This window comes from Sus scrofa, chromosome 9 (genome assembly GCF_000003025.6).
Source record: "Sus scrofa isolate TJ Tabasco breed Duroc chromosome 9, Sscrofa11.1, whole genome shotgun sequence".
Classification (NCBI taxonomy): domain Eukaryota; kingdom Metazoa; phylum Chordata; class Mammalia; order Artiodactyla; family Suidae; genus Sus; species Sus scrofa.
In genome coordinates, this window is record NC_010451.4 from 32061774 (window position 1) to 32076957 (window position 15184).

General features: G+C 37.1%; 1 protein-coding gene across 2 annotated transcripts in view; it reads right to left on the reverse strand.

Moving 5' to 3' along the window:
- PGR (progesterone receptor) overlaps positions 1-15184 on the reverse strand; it is a 94093-nt gene that overhangs the window by 26090 nt on the left and 52819 nt on the right. For both annotated transcript variants that reach the window (XR_002346934.1, NM_001166488.1), the window contains 1 exon segment: positions 1737-2042. Coding sequence is in view for 1 of the 2 variants with exons in the window: in NM_001166488.1 (NP_001159960.1) it covers positions 1737-2042 (306 nt within the window). In the remaining variant the exon portion in view is untranslated.

Consider the following 15184-nt stretch of genomic DNA (forward strand, 5'->3'; position numbering starts at 1 on the left):
CCATGGGCCACATAGTACTTTAATCATCTTAATGCTGCACTTATTATACAGTTAGTGAAAACAGTGGGTATAATACTGGTTATGCCATCATTCTTGTTTACTTACACACAAATTACATTTTGCACTATTAAAAAAGTTGCCACCAAATACAATGTAAAAATGTTCTCTCACTCCTTTTGAGAGTGTGTGGGAGTCAAACATCTAGACAGGTAATAGTGTTTTAACTTAAGAAGCTCACTTATCTTTTGTCTATAGTGAATAAATTATCTTTGGAACTATAACTGGTTATTTTCTAACTTTGCCAACTCATAGAAGAATCTTTTTAAACAATAGAGAGCCTACAAAATGCAAACAAAAGAAATATAAACTATGTCAACAAAAATCAAAGAAATATCTTTTATAAATAATAGACATAAAGGAAACATATTTAAATATTCATATTTTTAAAGAGAAAAAGTTCACAACTATTGTAATATTTTAATTTAATAAACACCTATTAAATTTGATAACCACTTTACAGTAAATTTTGAAAAGACATTCAGAGCTTTTCTAATGGGAAAAATATTACCTGTCCAAGGCCTCTCAGTGAGAATGAAGCTAATAAGAATCTGGGCATTTTGATTTTTCTATAAAATTACTTTATCTTCATTAGAATAGTGAATTTTATTAACTTCTCTCAACATGCATTTTTTTAAAAGACTCCTCAAAGAGGAAACTATTTTTCTTTCTGTCTCATTTAACCTTGAATTTTCAATAACAGTTCACCTATTATATTTCAAACCTTAAACTAGAAAAATAGCTGAGAAATAATATTAAGGCAAATTGGGAAATGAATTCTTTTTTTAAAAGGCCACTAAATTTACTTAGAGACTAAAATGACATGATATGTTTAATTCTTGATCAGATATTGGGAAGATAAACTGGTCTCAAGGAGTATAAGGATATTACTGGTGTGGAGAGGAACTAATTTTAAAAACTATTCTATTTCTAATTATGGGATTAATGTCTCCACAAGCAATTACTACCCATGGATTCTCTTGGCTTTGTGGTTTAAGGTTTTGCCAGGTGAGAACTGCATCCTTGTAATTCTTTCAGACTCTCGACTCCTCTGGAGCTGTGCTGAGAGAGTAAATAACATTTAAATAAAGTGATGGTAGTCCTTTCATGATGATATATATAATCCAAATTATCATCATCTGGGTATAAATTAGAGAAAATCATGACTGGAGGTTTCTCTATGTCCAAATTATTTGTTTATGTTTAGGAACTGTACTTATTAATTGACTTTAGATACCCTGTTATACTCTGAATACTATTTTTATTTGTTACATGAATAGGTACATTTGGTTTTGGTTTTAACTATCTGCGGTTGGTAAAGTTAGGATTTGGAATGAACTAGACATTTTTAAGAATATGCTTAATTTGTCTTTTTCTGAACTATTATATTATCTGTTGAATACATACACTTATGCTATTCCTTAACTGTTTCAAGTATGTAATTCTTGATTCATCAATAAGACTCCAAGTGTTATCTATGTCTTTTGTATTTCCATGGCACATAGCAGGACCCTAGACAAGTAACAGATAATATAGGGACCTAGATAAATATTTTGAACTGCTGAAACACAGTATAATATCCTGTTTACACTGTATGTAACTTATTGCACAGAATGTTTTATTTAACCACCCACAAGTGCAAAACCATACCACATGCTATATATACAAATTATTATTACCTGGCAGTGACTTAGACCACTTGACTACTGAAAGAAGTTGTCTTTCACCCAGCTGATTCAGACTTGTCAGCAAAGAACTCGAAGTGTCGGGTTTGGTGTTGTCATGTCCTGCATAGACCACATCTGGTTCAATGCTCATGAGCAAGTTGATCAACGGGGGGATCAGCTGTAAGTCTTGATTTGGTGAAAAAGTGATTCTCTGGCTTAGGGCCTGACTTTCATTTGGAATGCCCCCCGACTGTGGGAGAGCAACGGCATCTAGTGCTCTCATAACTCTAACTTTATTGAACTTTTTAAACTTTCGACCTAGAGAGATGGAAAGAAAAAGAAGAAAAGAAGGTCATATAAATACATAGCAACTCAATATTCTATCAGAGAATTATTTTTCTTAAGTCTTAAAATTAAAGCATTATAGGTTTTAGCATCAATCTGATAAAATGAGAATGAATAAGTAAAAAAGTTAGGTCTCCCAAAGCCATAGAAATAAAAACAAAAATAAAACAAATGGGACCTAATCAAACTTACAAGTGTTTGCACAGCAAAGGATATGATAAAAAAAAATTCTGAAAAGACAACTTATGGAATGGGAAAAAATAGTTGCAAATGACACAACTGACAAGGGCTTAACCTCCAAGTTATACAAAATATACAAACAACTCATACAACTCAACAAGAAAACAAATATCCTAAATGAAAAATGGGCAAAAGACCTAAATATAAATTCTCCAAAGAATACATACAGATGGCCAGTAGGCACATAAAGATGTTCAGCATCACTAATTATTAGAGAAATGCAAATCACAAGTACAATAATATACCACCTAACACCCAGAATAGCTTGGAAGATAGAATGAATGACTGGGAAGATAGAATGATGAAAATCACACAATCGGGACACCAGACAGAAAGCCAAATGAAAAAAACATGAAACCAATATAAGAGATCTATGGGATAATATAAAGCATACAAGTCTATACATAATAGGGATTCCAAAAGAAAAAGAAAAAGGGGAATGAAAATATATTTGAAGGGAGTTCCCACTGTGGCTCAATAGGATAAGGATCCAGTGTTGCCACAGCTATGGTGTGGGTTGCAGATTCAGCTCAGATCCTGTGCTGCTGTCACAGTGGCTGTAGTGTAGGCCTGCAGCTTCAGCTGTAGCTCCAAATTGACCCCCAGCCTAGGAACTATATATATATAATTCGAATATATACATTTACAGAAATTATGGCTGAAAATTTTTCCAAATCTAAAGAAGGAAACTGATATCCAGGTATAGGAAACACAGAGGGTTCCCAACAAGATGAATCCAAATGGACCTATATCAAGATATATATAATAAAATGGCAAAAATTAAAGAAAAGGAGAGGATTCTAAAGGCAGCAAGATAAAGAGTTAATTACAAGGGAACCCCACAAGGCTATCAGCTGATTTCTCTACAGAAAAACTACAGGACACAAGAGAGTGGCAAGATATACTCAAAGTTCTAGAAGGTAAGTCTTGCAACCTAACAGCAATACTAACAAATCATAAAAGGGGAAATGGATGGGAATACAATAATAATACAAGACTTCAGCACCACACTCATATCAATGGATAGATCTTCTAGAGAGAAAATCAATAAGGCAACAGAGATTCTAAATGACACAATAGAACAGTTAGACTTCATTGACATTTTCAGGACATTACAATAACAACAAAAAAAACCAAGAATTAACATTCTTTAAAAGTGAATGTGGGTGGAAAATTATCTAGGATTGACCATATATTGGGGCACAAAACTAACCTCAACAAGTTAAGAGTATAGATATTCTATCAAGTATCTTCTCTGACCACAGTGGCATGAAACTAGAAATCAACCACAGGAAAAGAAATGAGAAAAAACTGACTACATGGAGATGAAACAACATGCTACTAAAAAACCAGTGAGTCAATGAGGATATCAAAAAAGGAAATTAAATAACACCTTGAGACAAATGACAATGAAAATACAACCATACAAATCTATAGGATGCCACAAAATCAGTTCTTAGAGAGAAGTCCATAGCAATATAGGCCTTAAGAAAGAAGAAATATCCCAAATCAACAACCTAACCCACCACCTAAAGTAATTAGAAAAAGAAGAATCTAAAGTCAGCAGAAATAGGGAAATAGTAAAGATCATAGAGGAAATAAATGAAATAATGATTAGGAAAACAATAGAAAAAAATCAATAAAACCAAGAGCTGGTTCTTGGAAAGAGTAAACAAAATCGACAAACCTCTGCTGAGGCTCACTAAGAAGAGAGAGCAAACCCAAATAAACAAAATAAGAACTGAAAAAGGAGAAATCTCAATGGATACTGCAAAAATACAAAAAAAAAGAGAGAGAACACTATGAACAAGCATATGTCAAGAAATTTGACAACTAGAAGAAATAGACAACTTTCTAGAAACATATAGGCCAAAACTTTCTAGAAACATATTCACCAAAACTGAATCAAGAAGAAATAGAATAGACCAATCATTAGAAATGAAATTGAATACATAGTTTTAAAAAACTCCATAAAAACAAATTTCAGGACCCGATGGCTTCATATGTGAATTCTACCAAACATACAAAGAACTTATACTGATCCTTCTCAGACTCTTCCAAAAGATGGAAGAAGGAACACTCCCAAAGACATTGTATGAAGCCATACCCTAATACCAAAACCAGACAAAGATACTACCAAAAAAGAAAATTATAGGACAATATCTTTGATGAATATAGATGCAAATATTCTCAACAAATTTTAGCAAACTGAACCCAACAAAACATAAAAAAGATCATATACCAGCATCAAGTGGGATTCATCCCAAGTTCATAAGGATGGTTCAATCTACACAAATACACAACATTAATAAACTAAAAGTCAAAAACTACATGATCACCTCAATATATACAGAAAAAGCATTTGACAAAATTTAACATGCATTCATGACCTACAGTCAATTAATCTTTGACAAAGGAGAGAAGGATATAAAATGGGAAAAAGTCTTTTCAGCAAGTGGTGCTGGCAAAGCTGGACAACTGCATGTAACTCAATGAAACTAGAACACACTCCTCTCACACCATGAGCAAAAATAAACTCAAAATGGCTTAATTACTTACACTTAAGACACGACACTATCACACTCTTTAAGAGTACATAAGCAAAACATTATCTTACATTAGCTGTATAAATGTTTTGTTAAGTCAGTCTCCCAAGGCAATAAAAATAAAAACAAAAATAAACAAATGGGACCTACTCAAATGTACAAGCGGGTCTGCACAGTGAAGAATACGTTAAAAAAAATTTCTGAAAAGACAACCTATGGAATGGGAAAAAATAGTTGCAAATGATGCAAATGACAAGGGCTTAATCTCCAAGATATACAAAATATACAAACAACTCATACAACTCAACAAAAAGCAAACATCCCAATTGAAAAATAGGCAAAAGACCTAAATAGACATTTCTCCAAAGAATACATATAGATGGCCAGTAGGCACAAGAAAAGATGTTCAGCATCGCTAATTATCAGAGAAATGCAAATTCAAAGTACAATGAGGTACCACCTCACACCCAGAATGGCCATCATTAACAAGTCTACAAACAAAAACTGCTGGAGAGGTGTCAAGAAAAGGAAACCCTCCTTCCCTGTTGGTAGGATTGTAAATTGGTACAATCACTATGGAAAACAGTATGGAGGTTCCTCAGAAAACTAAATATAGAACTACTACGTGATCTAGCAATCTCACTGCTAGGTATATATTCAGACAAAAGTATAATTCAAAAACATACACGCACCCCTATGTTCATAGCAGCGCCAAGACATGGAAATAATCTAAATGTCCATCTACAGATGAATGGATAAAATGTGGTACATATATACAATGGAATAATACTCAGCCATAAAAAGAATGAAATAATGCCATTTGCTACAACATGATGCAACTAGAGATTCTCATACTAACTGAACTAAGTCAGAAAGAGAAAGACAATTCTATATGATATCACTTATATGTGGAATCTAAAATATGGCACAAATGAACCTATCTCCAAAACAGAAACAGACTCATAGACATAGTTATTTGTTTCTGAGATCAAGGCTATGATTTGGACCCCATTAGTTCCATTATCTAGCTAGCATCCTGTCAGTTAATTTTTCTCTTAGCAAGTTAAATAAAACAACTAGCTGTTATTAAAAATACAGCTTGGGAGTTAGCAATGTGGCTCAGTGAAAATGAATCTGACCAGTATCCATGAGGATGCAGGTTTGATTCCTGGCATCACTCAGTGGTTTAAGGATCCAGTATTGCTGTGAGCTGTGGTGTAGGTCACAGATGCGGCTCAGATCTGGCATTGCTATGGCTGTGATATAGGCCAGCAACTACAGCTCCAATTTGATCCCTAGCCTGGGAACCTTCATATGCTGCAGGTGCGGCCCTGAAAAGAAAAATACAGCTAACCTTAATTCCTCTTGACATTATATAAAATATGAACTGTAAAGATGTGTACATCTGCACTGATTTTACCTTTAAACTGCCTTTGTTTCACCATGGAGTAAAATATAGAAAAGGATTGTTTTCCTTTATTCTAGCTAAAACTGGCAATTTCAAGTTAAGGTCCAGAGCCCAAAAGAGGATGAAATTAGATTCAAATTTAGATAGATATTTAAAGTTATATAATTTTTGTAACCATATACACAGCTGTAGATACAAAACGGAGTACCCAAGGGGGAGATAATGTCAAGAGAAGAAGAGGGTTAAAGAAAAAGTTACCCTGTCCTTGACAGTGATCTTTAATGAAGATACCACCTCTTTGTAAGCTCTGTATATTCTCTCCAGTGTCTGGTAGTTTCTCAATAAATGTCTGCTGATTGAATGAGAGAATACATTATTTGTGTCTTTCTGTAGTTATTCTCTATTTCTGCATTTGTTTCCTTCAGAGCACACAACCTCCTCCTCTATCAGGCTAATTGCCCCATAAAGATAGGGACAGGTCTCTTTCATTTACCAATGTAGATCTGAAGCTTTCCAAGCTGTCTACCATACAGTGGACTACCAACAAATATTTGCTGAGCTATTGAAGTTATTGTTTTGACTTAACATAGAGTTTGAAAAAGGAATATCACAGCAAGAGTACTAAGGAGAGACTTTTTTTTAATTTCTGGATTTTATATAAGGTAGTCTTGTTTCTGTTTTATTTATTTATTTATTTATTTATTTATTTTGGCTTTTTAGGGCTGTACTCCAAGCTGTGTCTGCCACCTAACCACAGCAACTCTGGATCCTTAACGCACTGAATGAGGCCAGGGATCAAACCTGCATCTTCATGGATACTGGTCAGGTTCCTTAACCGCTGAGCCACAAAGGGAACTCTCAGGGTAGTCTTTCAAAGAAGTGATTCCTAATCTTCATGTGTAAAAACCATGATTAAATAATATAAAAAATCTACAGAACCTCATATAATTATTGATTGAGAAAACAGATAATGGCAAAAGTACTCAGAATTCAGTAAAAATGTAGAATGAGTCTTTATTAATTGCAATATTATTTATGCATTTCTGAAAAATAGCACCTGGTGGTTTGGTAACCTAAGTAGAGACTAAGTGTGTGGGCCCACTAACTACCTCCCACCCACTATTGTTTCCACCCCCCTTCATCATCTTTAGGAGCTTTCATTGTTTTGATAGAAGGAGGGAAGATGGGCTCAGATCCCAGGGGGTGACGTGAATATATAAGAGAGAAGACAGAGAGAATGACTTAATAGTTGTCTCTCATCCAGCCTGATGGATGTTATTTTGAGGGATGGAATCAGAAGTAGAGAACCAATTTTTGAGGATTAGGGAATGAGGAGATCTATCTGAACAAAATTTTCTTTGTAATAAATGTACAATACTGTTACCCCTACACTCTGCTTCCCTCCTGTTACAGTGTATGGTCTTCCTGTGCTCCTATCATTTCAGAACTAAATCCTATTCCTTCTCACCTACTCAAGGGCCTTTCTCTGAAATAATCTGCCCTCTTGTCTGCATCCTTTAATAGTCTCTCTCATGCATAAGCCACCCCATGAAAATAAATTACTTTTTTCTCCATTTCCTCTCCTCCCATTCTTCCTAAACCCATTCCAGTCAGGTTTTCTTTTCCCTACTCCATTAAAATTGTTCTTGGAAAGGACACTGATGATTTCCACTTTCAAAAACACAATAGTCAATACTTGGTACTTATCTGAATCAAACCATTAGTGGTACTTGATACAGTTGATCATTTCCTTCTTCTTTTAACACTCTGTTCTCTTAGCTTCCACATACATCACTCTTCTAGTCACCCTTTAGTGTCTCTGGCTTGTTCTTCACATCTCCTTGACTTCTAAATCTTGGAGTTCCAAAGCTCAGTCCTCAGACTTCTCTTAGATGGCTACACTCTCTTTCTAGGTGCTTACATATACTCTTACATCTTTAATGTCATGTAGATATGGAACAATTTAAAATTTACAACTCATACTTAAACTTTTTCTGGGAACTCTAGACTCAATTATCTAACTGCCTATTCAGTATCTCCATTTGTATGTCTACTAACCCCTACCCTCCACAAACTTAAGACGTTTAGAGCAAAACTTTGATGGACTCACCCCAAAACTGCAGCTTCCATTTTTCAACTTGATGTACATACTTGTTCTGGACAAAAACTCTGGTATCATTCTTAATATTTTACTTATTCTCTCATTTCAAATCCAATTCACCAGCAAATCCTGGTGGATTACCATGAAAATATAATCCAAACCAAATCATTTCTGTTTCCACTGCTTCTTCCATAATGTAAGCCACCATTATCATCAGAGTTGTATTACTGCAACAATTGCTCCCTGGCTTCCCAGCTTTCATCCTTGTACCTCTACAGTCTCTTCTCTACCCAAATGAATGAGTCTTTAAATACCTCAAACATTATTTTATTCCTTGCTCAATACTCTCAGTGACATCTCCTAATTAGAATGAAATCCAAATTCTTTATCAGTCTCTACAAGGCTCAACATAATCTTGCACAGTGTCTCTTACGATTTTCCCCAGCTTCATTCATACAGATGCCCATGTTATTGGAACTTGCTGACTATGTTTCCGACTCAGGCTTTTACCATGTTTCCTGAAATGATCTTTTCTTAAATATTTGCAAGATTTGTTCCTCATTTCATTTATTCTATGCTCAAATATCACTTTATCACACAGGCATTTCTTTCTCATCCTATACATTTATATTTGCAATGTATGCATCCAGAATATACTAAGAATTCCTGGAAATCAGAAAGAAAAGACATGAACATACATTTAAAACAGAATAAAAATATAAACAGGCAATGGTATAAAAAATGACTGATATGGAGATGGGATTAATATGGCTGAATAGAAGGACTGGAGCTCAACTTCTCTCCTAAAAACAACAAAACTCACAACTAAAGACTGCACAATCTTCACCTAAATGGACCAGAAACTTTAAAAAGGATATCCTAATCCAGAAGAAAAAGAGGAGGCCACATCAAGATGTAGGAGAGGTGATTTCACGATATAAACAACCTTATACCTCCTGGGTGAGAAGCCTCACAGACTGGAAACTACCTGGTTCACAGAGACTCAATTACAGGAGTGACAGTTCTGAGCCCCACATCAAACTCTCACGTGTAGGGATATGGCACTGGGAGAAAGAGCCCCAGAGCATCTGGCACTGAAGGGCAGTGGGGCTTGTGCACAGGAGCTCCACAGGACTGGGAGAAACGGAGACCCCATTCTTAAAAGGCAAACACAGACATTCGAGTGCACTGGGTCCCAGGGCAAAGCAGAGTCTCCATAGGAATCTGGGTCAAAGCTGACTGCAGTTCTTGGAGGACATCCTGGAAAAACAGGGGTGAACATGGCTTGTTATGAGGGAAGGATATTGAAAGCAAAGCTCTTGGGAACATTCAGCAACTTTATCTGGAGGTGGCCATTTTAGGAAAATCTGGCCCCACCCTCAGTCAGTGCTGATAAGCCCCAGGGCAAACAACAATCCAGGTGGGATCACAGCCCCACCCTTCAGTAAACAGGCTACCTAAAGACCCCTCAGGCACACAGCTGCCTCTAATGCCATCCAGAGACTAAGCCCCACCCACCAAAGGGATTAGAATCAGCTCAACCTACCAGTGGGCAAGCATCAGCCCCTTCCACCAGGAAGCCTACAGCAAGCCACCCATACCCACTTCATCCACAGGGTAGGGAGACACCAGAAGTAAGAGAGGCTGCAACTCTATTATCTGTAAAAAGGTCACCACACCAAAAACCTATAAATATGAAAAGACAGAGAACAATAACTCAGATGAAGGAGAAAGGAAGAACCCCAGAAAATCAGCTAAGCAATGAGGAGATTCTCAGCCTCCAGGAAGAAGACTTTAGACTGTTGATGCTGAAGATGATGCAAGACATTGGGAATAAACTGGAGGCAAAGATGGATAACGTATAGGAAACACCAAGCAAAGAGATACAAGACATATAACTTAAACAAGAAGAGATGCGAACTACAATAACTGAAATAAAAAATTCACTAGAAGCAGCCAACAGCAGAATACAAGAGGCGGAAGAACGAATAAGCGAGGTGGAGGACAGATTAGTAGAAATTACAGGTGTGGAACAGAAAAGAGAAAAAAGATTGAAAAGAAATGAAGAGAGTCTCAGAGAACTCTGGGACAATGTGAAACACACCAACATCTGTATTATAGGGGTGCCAGAAGGAGAAGAGAGAGAGAGGGGACAGAAAAAATATTCCAAGAGATAATAGCTGAAAACTTCCCTCACATGGGGAAGGAACCACTCACTCAAATCCAGGAAGCACAATGAGGACCATATAAAATAGACCCAAGGAGGAACACCCCAAGACACATATTAATCAAACTGACCAAAATTAAAGACAAAGAGAAAATCCTGAAAGCAGCTAGGGAAAAGAAACAAATAACGTACAAGGGAGCCCCAAAAAGGTTATCGGCAGATTTTTCAGCAGAAACTCTGCAGGCCAGAAGGGAGTGGCATGAGATACTTCATGTGATGAAAGGAAAAAACCTCCAACCAAGATTACTCTACCCAGCAAGGCTCTCATTCAGATTTGAAGGAGAAATCAAAATCTTCACAGATAAGCAAAAGCTGACAGAATTCAGCAACACTAAACCAGCCTTACAACAAACACTAAAGGAACCTCTCTAGGCAGAAAAGAACAAGAGAAGAAGGAAAGAACCAAGAGCAACAAAAGCAAATCTAGGGCAATTAATAAAATGGCAATAAGAACATACATATCAATAATTACCTTAAATGTTAATGGACTAAACGCCCCAACCAAAAGACACAGACTGGCTGAATGGCTACAAAAACAAGACCCACATGTATGCTGTCTTCAAGAGACCCACTTCACCCACATGTATGCTGTCTTCAAGAGACCCACTTCACCTCTAGGGACACATACAAACTGAAAGTGAGAGGATGGAAGAAAATATTTCATGCAAACAGGGATCAAAAGAAAGCTGGAGTCGCAATACTCATATCAGACAAAATAGACTTTAAAATGAAGAACATTTTAAGGGACAAGGAAGGTCATTACTTAATGATCAAAGGATCAATCCAAGAAGAAGGTATCACAATTTTAAATATCTACGCACCCAACATAGGTTCACCACAATACATAAGGCAACTGCTAACAACCTTAAAAGGACAAATCAACAATAACACATTCATAGTGGGGGACTTTAACACCCCACTTACAGCAATGGACAGATCAACCAGACCGAAAATCAATAAGGAAACACAGGCCCTGACTGATGCATTAAACCAGATGGACTTAATAGATATTTAAAGGACATTCCATCCAAAACCAACAGAATACACATTCTTCTCAAGTGTACATGGAACATTCTCTAAGATTGATCACATCCTGGGCTACAAATCCAACCTCAGTAACTTTAAGAAAATTGAAATCACATCAAGCATCTCTTCCAACCACAACGCCATATGACTGGAAATCAACAACAAGAAAAAATCTGCAAAAAACACAAACATGTGGAGACTCAACAACATGCTACTAAGCAACCAATAGATCACTGAAGAAATCAAAGAGGAAATTAAAAAATACCTAACAGGAGCTCCCGTCGTGGCGCAGTGGTTAACGAATCCGACTAGGAACCATGGGGTTGCTGGTGTGGTCCCTGGCCTTGCTCAGTGGGTTAACGATCCGGCGTTGCCATGAGCTATGGTATAGGTTGCAGACGCGGCTCAGATCCCGCGTTGCTGTGGCTCTGGCGTAGGCCAGCGGCTACAGCTCCGATTCGACCCCTAGCCTGGGAACCTCCATATGCCATGGGAGCGGCCCAAGAAATAGCAAAAAGACAAATAAAAATAAAAATAAAAAAATACCTAGCAGCAAATGACAATGAAGATATGACACTCCAAAACCTATGGGATGCAGCAAAAGCCGTTCTAAGAGGAAAGTTTATAGCAATACAAGCCCACCTCAGGAAACAAGAAAAAGCTCAAAGAAACAAGCTAACTTTACATCTAAAGCAGCTCAAAAGAGAACAGACAAGACCTACAGTTAGTAGAAGGAAAGAAATCATAAAGATCAGAGCAGAAATCAATGAAATAGAAACAAAGAAAAACCATAGAAAAGATCAATGAAACGAAAAGCTGGTTTTTTGAAAAGATCAACAAAATTGATAAACCCTTAGTCAGACTTATCAAGCAAAAAGAGAGGGGACTCAAATCAATAAAATTAGAAATGAAAAAGGAGAAGTAACAACGGACATCACAGAAATACAAAGGATCATAAGAGGCTACTATATGCAACTATACACCAATAAAACGGAAAACCAAGAAGAAATGGACAAATTCTTAGAAAAGTATGATCTTCCAAGACTAAACCAAGATGAAATAGAAAAGATGAATGGACCCATCACGAGAACTGAAATTGAAACTGTGATTAAAACACTTCCAACAAACAAAAGTCCAGGACCAGACGGCTTCACAGGTGAATTCTATCAAACATTTACAGAAGAGCTCACACCTCTCCTTCTGAAACTATTTCAAAAAATTGCAGAGGAAGGGATACTCCCAAACTCATTCTATGAGGCCACCATCACCCTGGCACCAAAACCAGACAAAGATATCACACAAAAAAGAAAACTACAGGCCAATTTCACTGATGAACTTCGATGCAAAAATCCTCCACAAAATACTAGTAAACCACATCCAACAATACATTAAAAAGATTGTACATCACGATCAAGTGGGATTTATCCCAGGGATGAAAGGGTTCTTCAATATCCGCAAATCCATCAGTGTGATACACCACATTAACAAACTGAAGAATCAAAACCATATGATTCTCTCAGTAGACACGGAAAAAGCCTTTGACAAAATCCAACACCCATTTCTGATAAAAACCCTTCAGAAAGTGGGCGTAGTGGGAACCGACCTCAACATGATAAATGCCATATATGACCAACCCAGAGCGAACATCATTCTCAATGGTGAAAAGCTGAAAGAACTCCCGCTGAGATTAGGGACAAGACAAGGATGTCCGCTCTCACCACTACTCTTCAACATAGTTCTGGAAGTCCTAGCCACAGCAATCGGAGAAGTCAAAAAAATAAAAGGAATCCAAATTGGAAAGGAAGAAGTAAAACTATCACTATTTGCAGATGACATGATACTAGACCTAGAGAACCCTAAAGACTCTACCAGAAAACTGTTAGAGCTCATCCATGAATTTGGCAAAGTTGCAGGATACAAAATCAATACACAGAAATTGATGGCATTTCTTTACACTAACAATGAAAGAGCAGAAAAGGAAATTTGGGAAGCAATCCCGTTTACCATCGCATCCAAAAGAATAACATACCTAGGAGTAAACCTACCTAAAGAGACAAAAGACCTGTACTCTGAAACCTACAAGCCACTGATGAAGGAAATCAAAGATGACACAAACAGATGGAAAGACATACCATGCTCATGGATTAGAAGAGTTAATGTTATCAAAATGACTATATGACCTAAGGCAATCTACAGATTCAATGCAATCCCTATCAAATTACCAAGGACATTTTTCACAGAGCTCAAACAAAATATCTTAAAGTTTGTTTGGAAGCACAAAAGACCCAGACTAGCCAAAGACATCTGAAAAAGACAAACGGAGCTGGAGGAATCAGGCTCCCGGACTTCAGACTATGCTACAAAGCAACAGTCATCAAAACCGTATGGCACTGGCACAAAGACAGAAATGTACATCAGTGGAACAGGATAGAAAGCCCAGAATTCAACCCACGCACCTACAGCCAACTCATCTATGACAAAGGAGGCAAGGATATACAATGGAGAAAGGACAGCTTGTTCAATAAGTGGTGCTGGGAAAACTGGACAGCCACATGGAAAAGAATGAAATTAGAACCCTCCCTAACACCATACACAAAAATCAACTCCAAATGGATTAAAGACCTAGATATAAGACCAGACACTATAAACCTCTTAGAGGAAAACACAGGCCAAACACTCTCTGACATAAACGACAGCAAGATCTTCTCAGATCCACCTCTTAGGGTATTGACAATAAAAACAAAAATAAACAAATGGGACCTAATCAAACTGAAAAGTTTCTGCACAGCAAAGGAAACCCTAACCAATACGAAAAGACAACCCACAGAATGGGAGAAAATCCTTGCAAGTGAATCAACTGACAAGGGATTGATCTCCAAAATTTACAAACACCTTCTGCTGCTCCATACCAAAAAAACAAACAACCCCATCCAAAAATGGGCAGAAGATCTAAACAGGCAGTTCTCCAAAGAAGACATACGGATGGCCAAGAAACACATGAAAAGATGTTCTTTCAACATCACTCATTAGTACAGAAATGCAAATCAAAACCACCATGAGGTACCACCTTACACTAGCCAGAATGGCCAGCATCCAAAAATCTACAAACAATAAGTGCTGGAGAGGGTGTGGAGAAAAAGGAACCCTAGTACACTGTTGGTGGGACTGTAAATTGGTGCAACCACTGTGGAAAGCAGTATGGAGATTCCTCAGAAAACTAAACATAGAACTACCATTTGATCCAGCAATCCCACTCCTGGGCATCTATCCAGAGAAAACCATGACTCGCAAAGACACATGTACTCCAATGTTCATTGCCACACTATGGACAACAGCCAAGACATGGAAACAACCTAAATGTCCATCGACAGGGGAGTGGATCAAGAAGATGTTGTACATATACACAACGGAATATTACTCAGCCATTAAAAAGAAGGGAATACCGGCATTCTTAGCAACATGGATGGACCTAGAAACGATCATGCTAAGTGAAGTCAGCCATACAATGAGACACCAACATCAAATGCTTTCGCTGACATGTGGAATCTGAAAAAAGGACAGACTGAA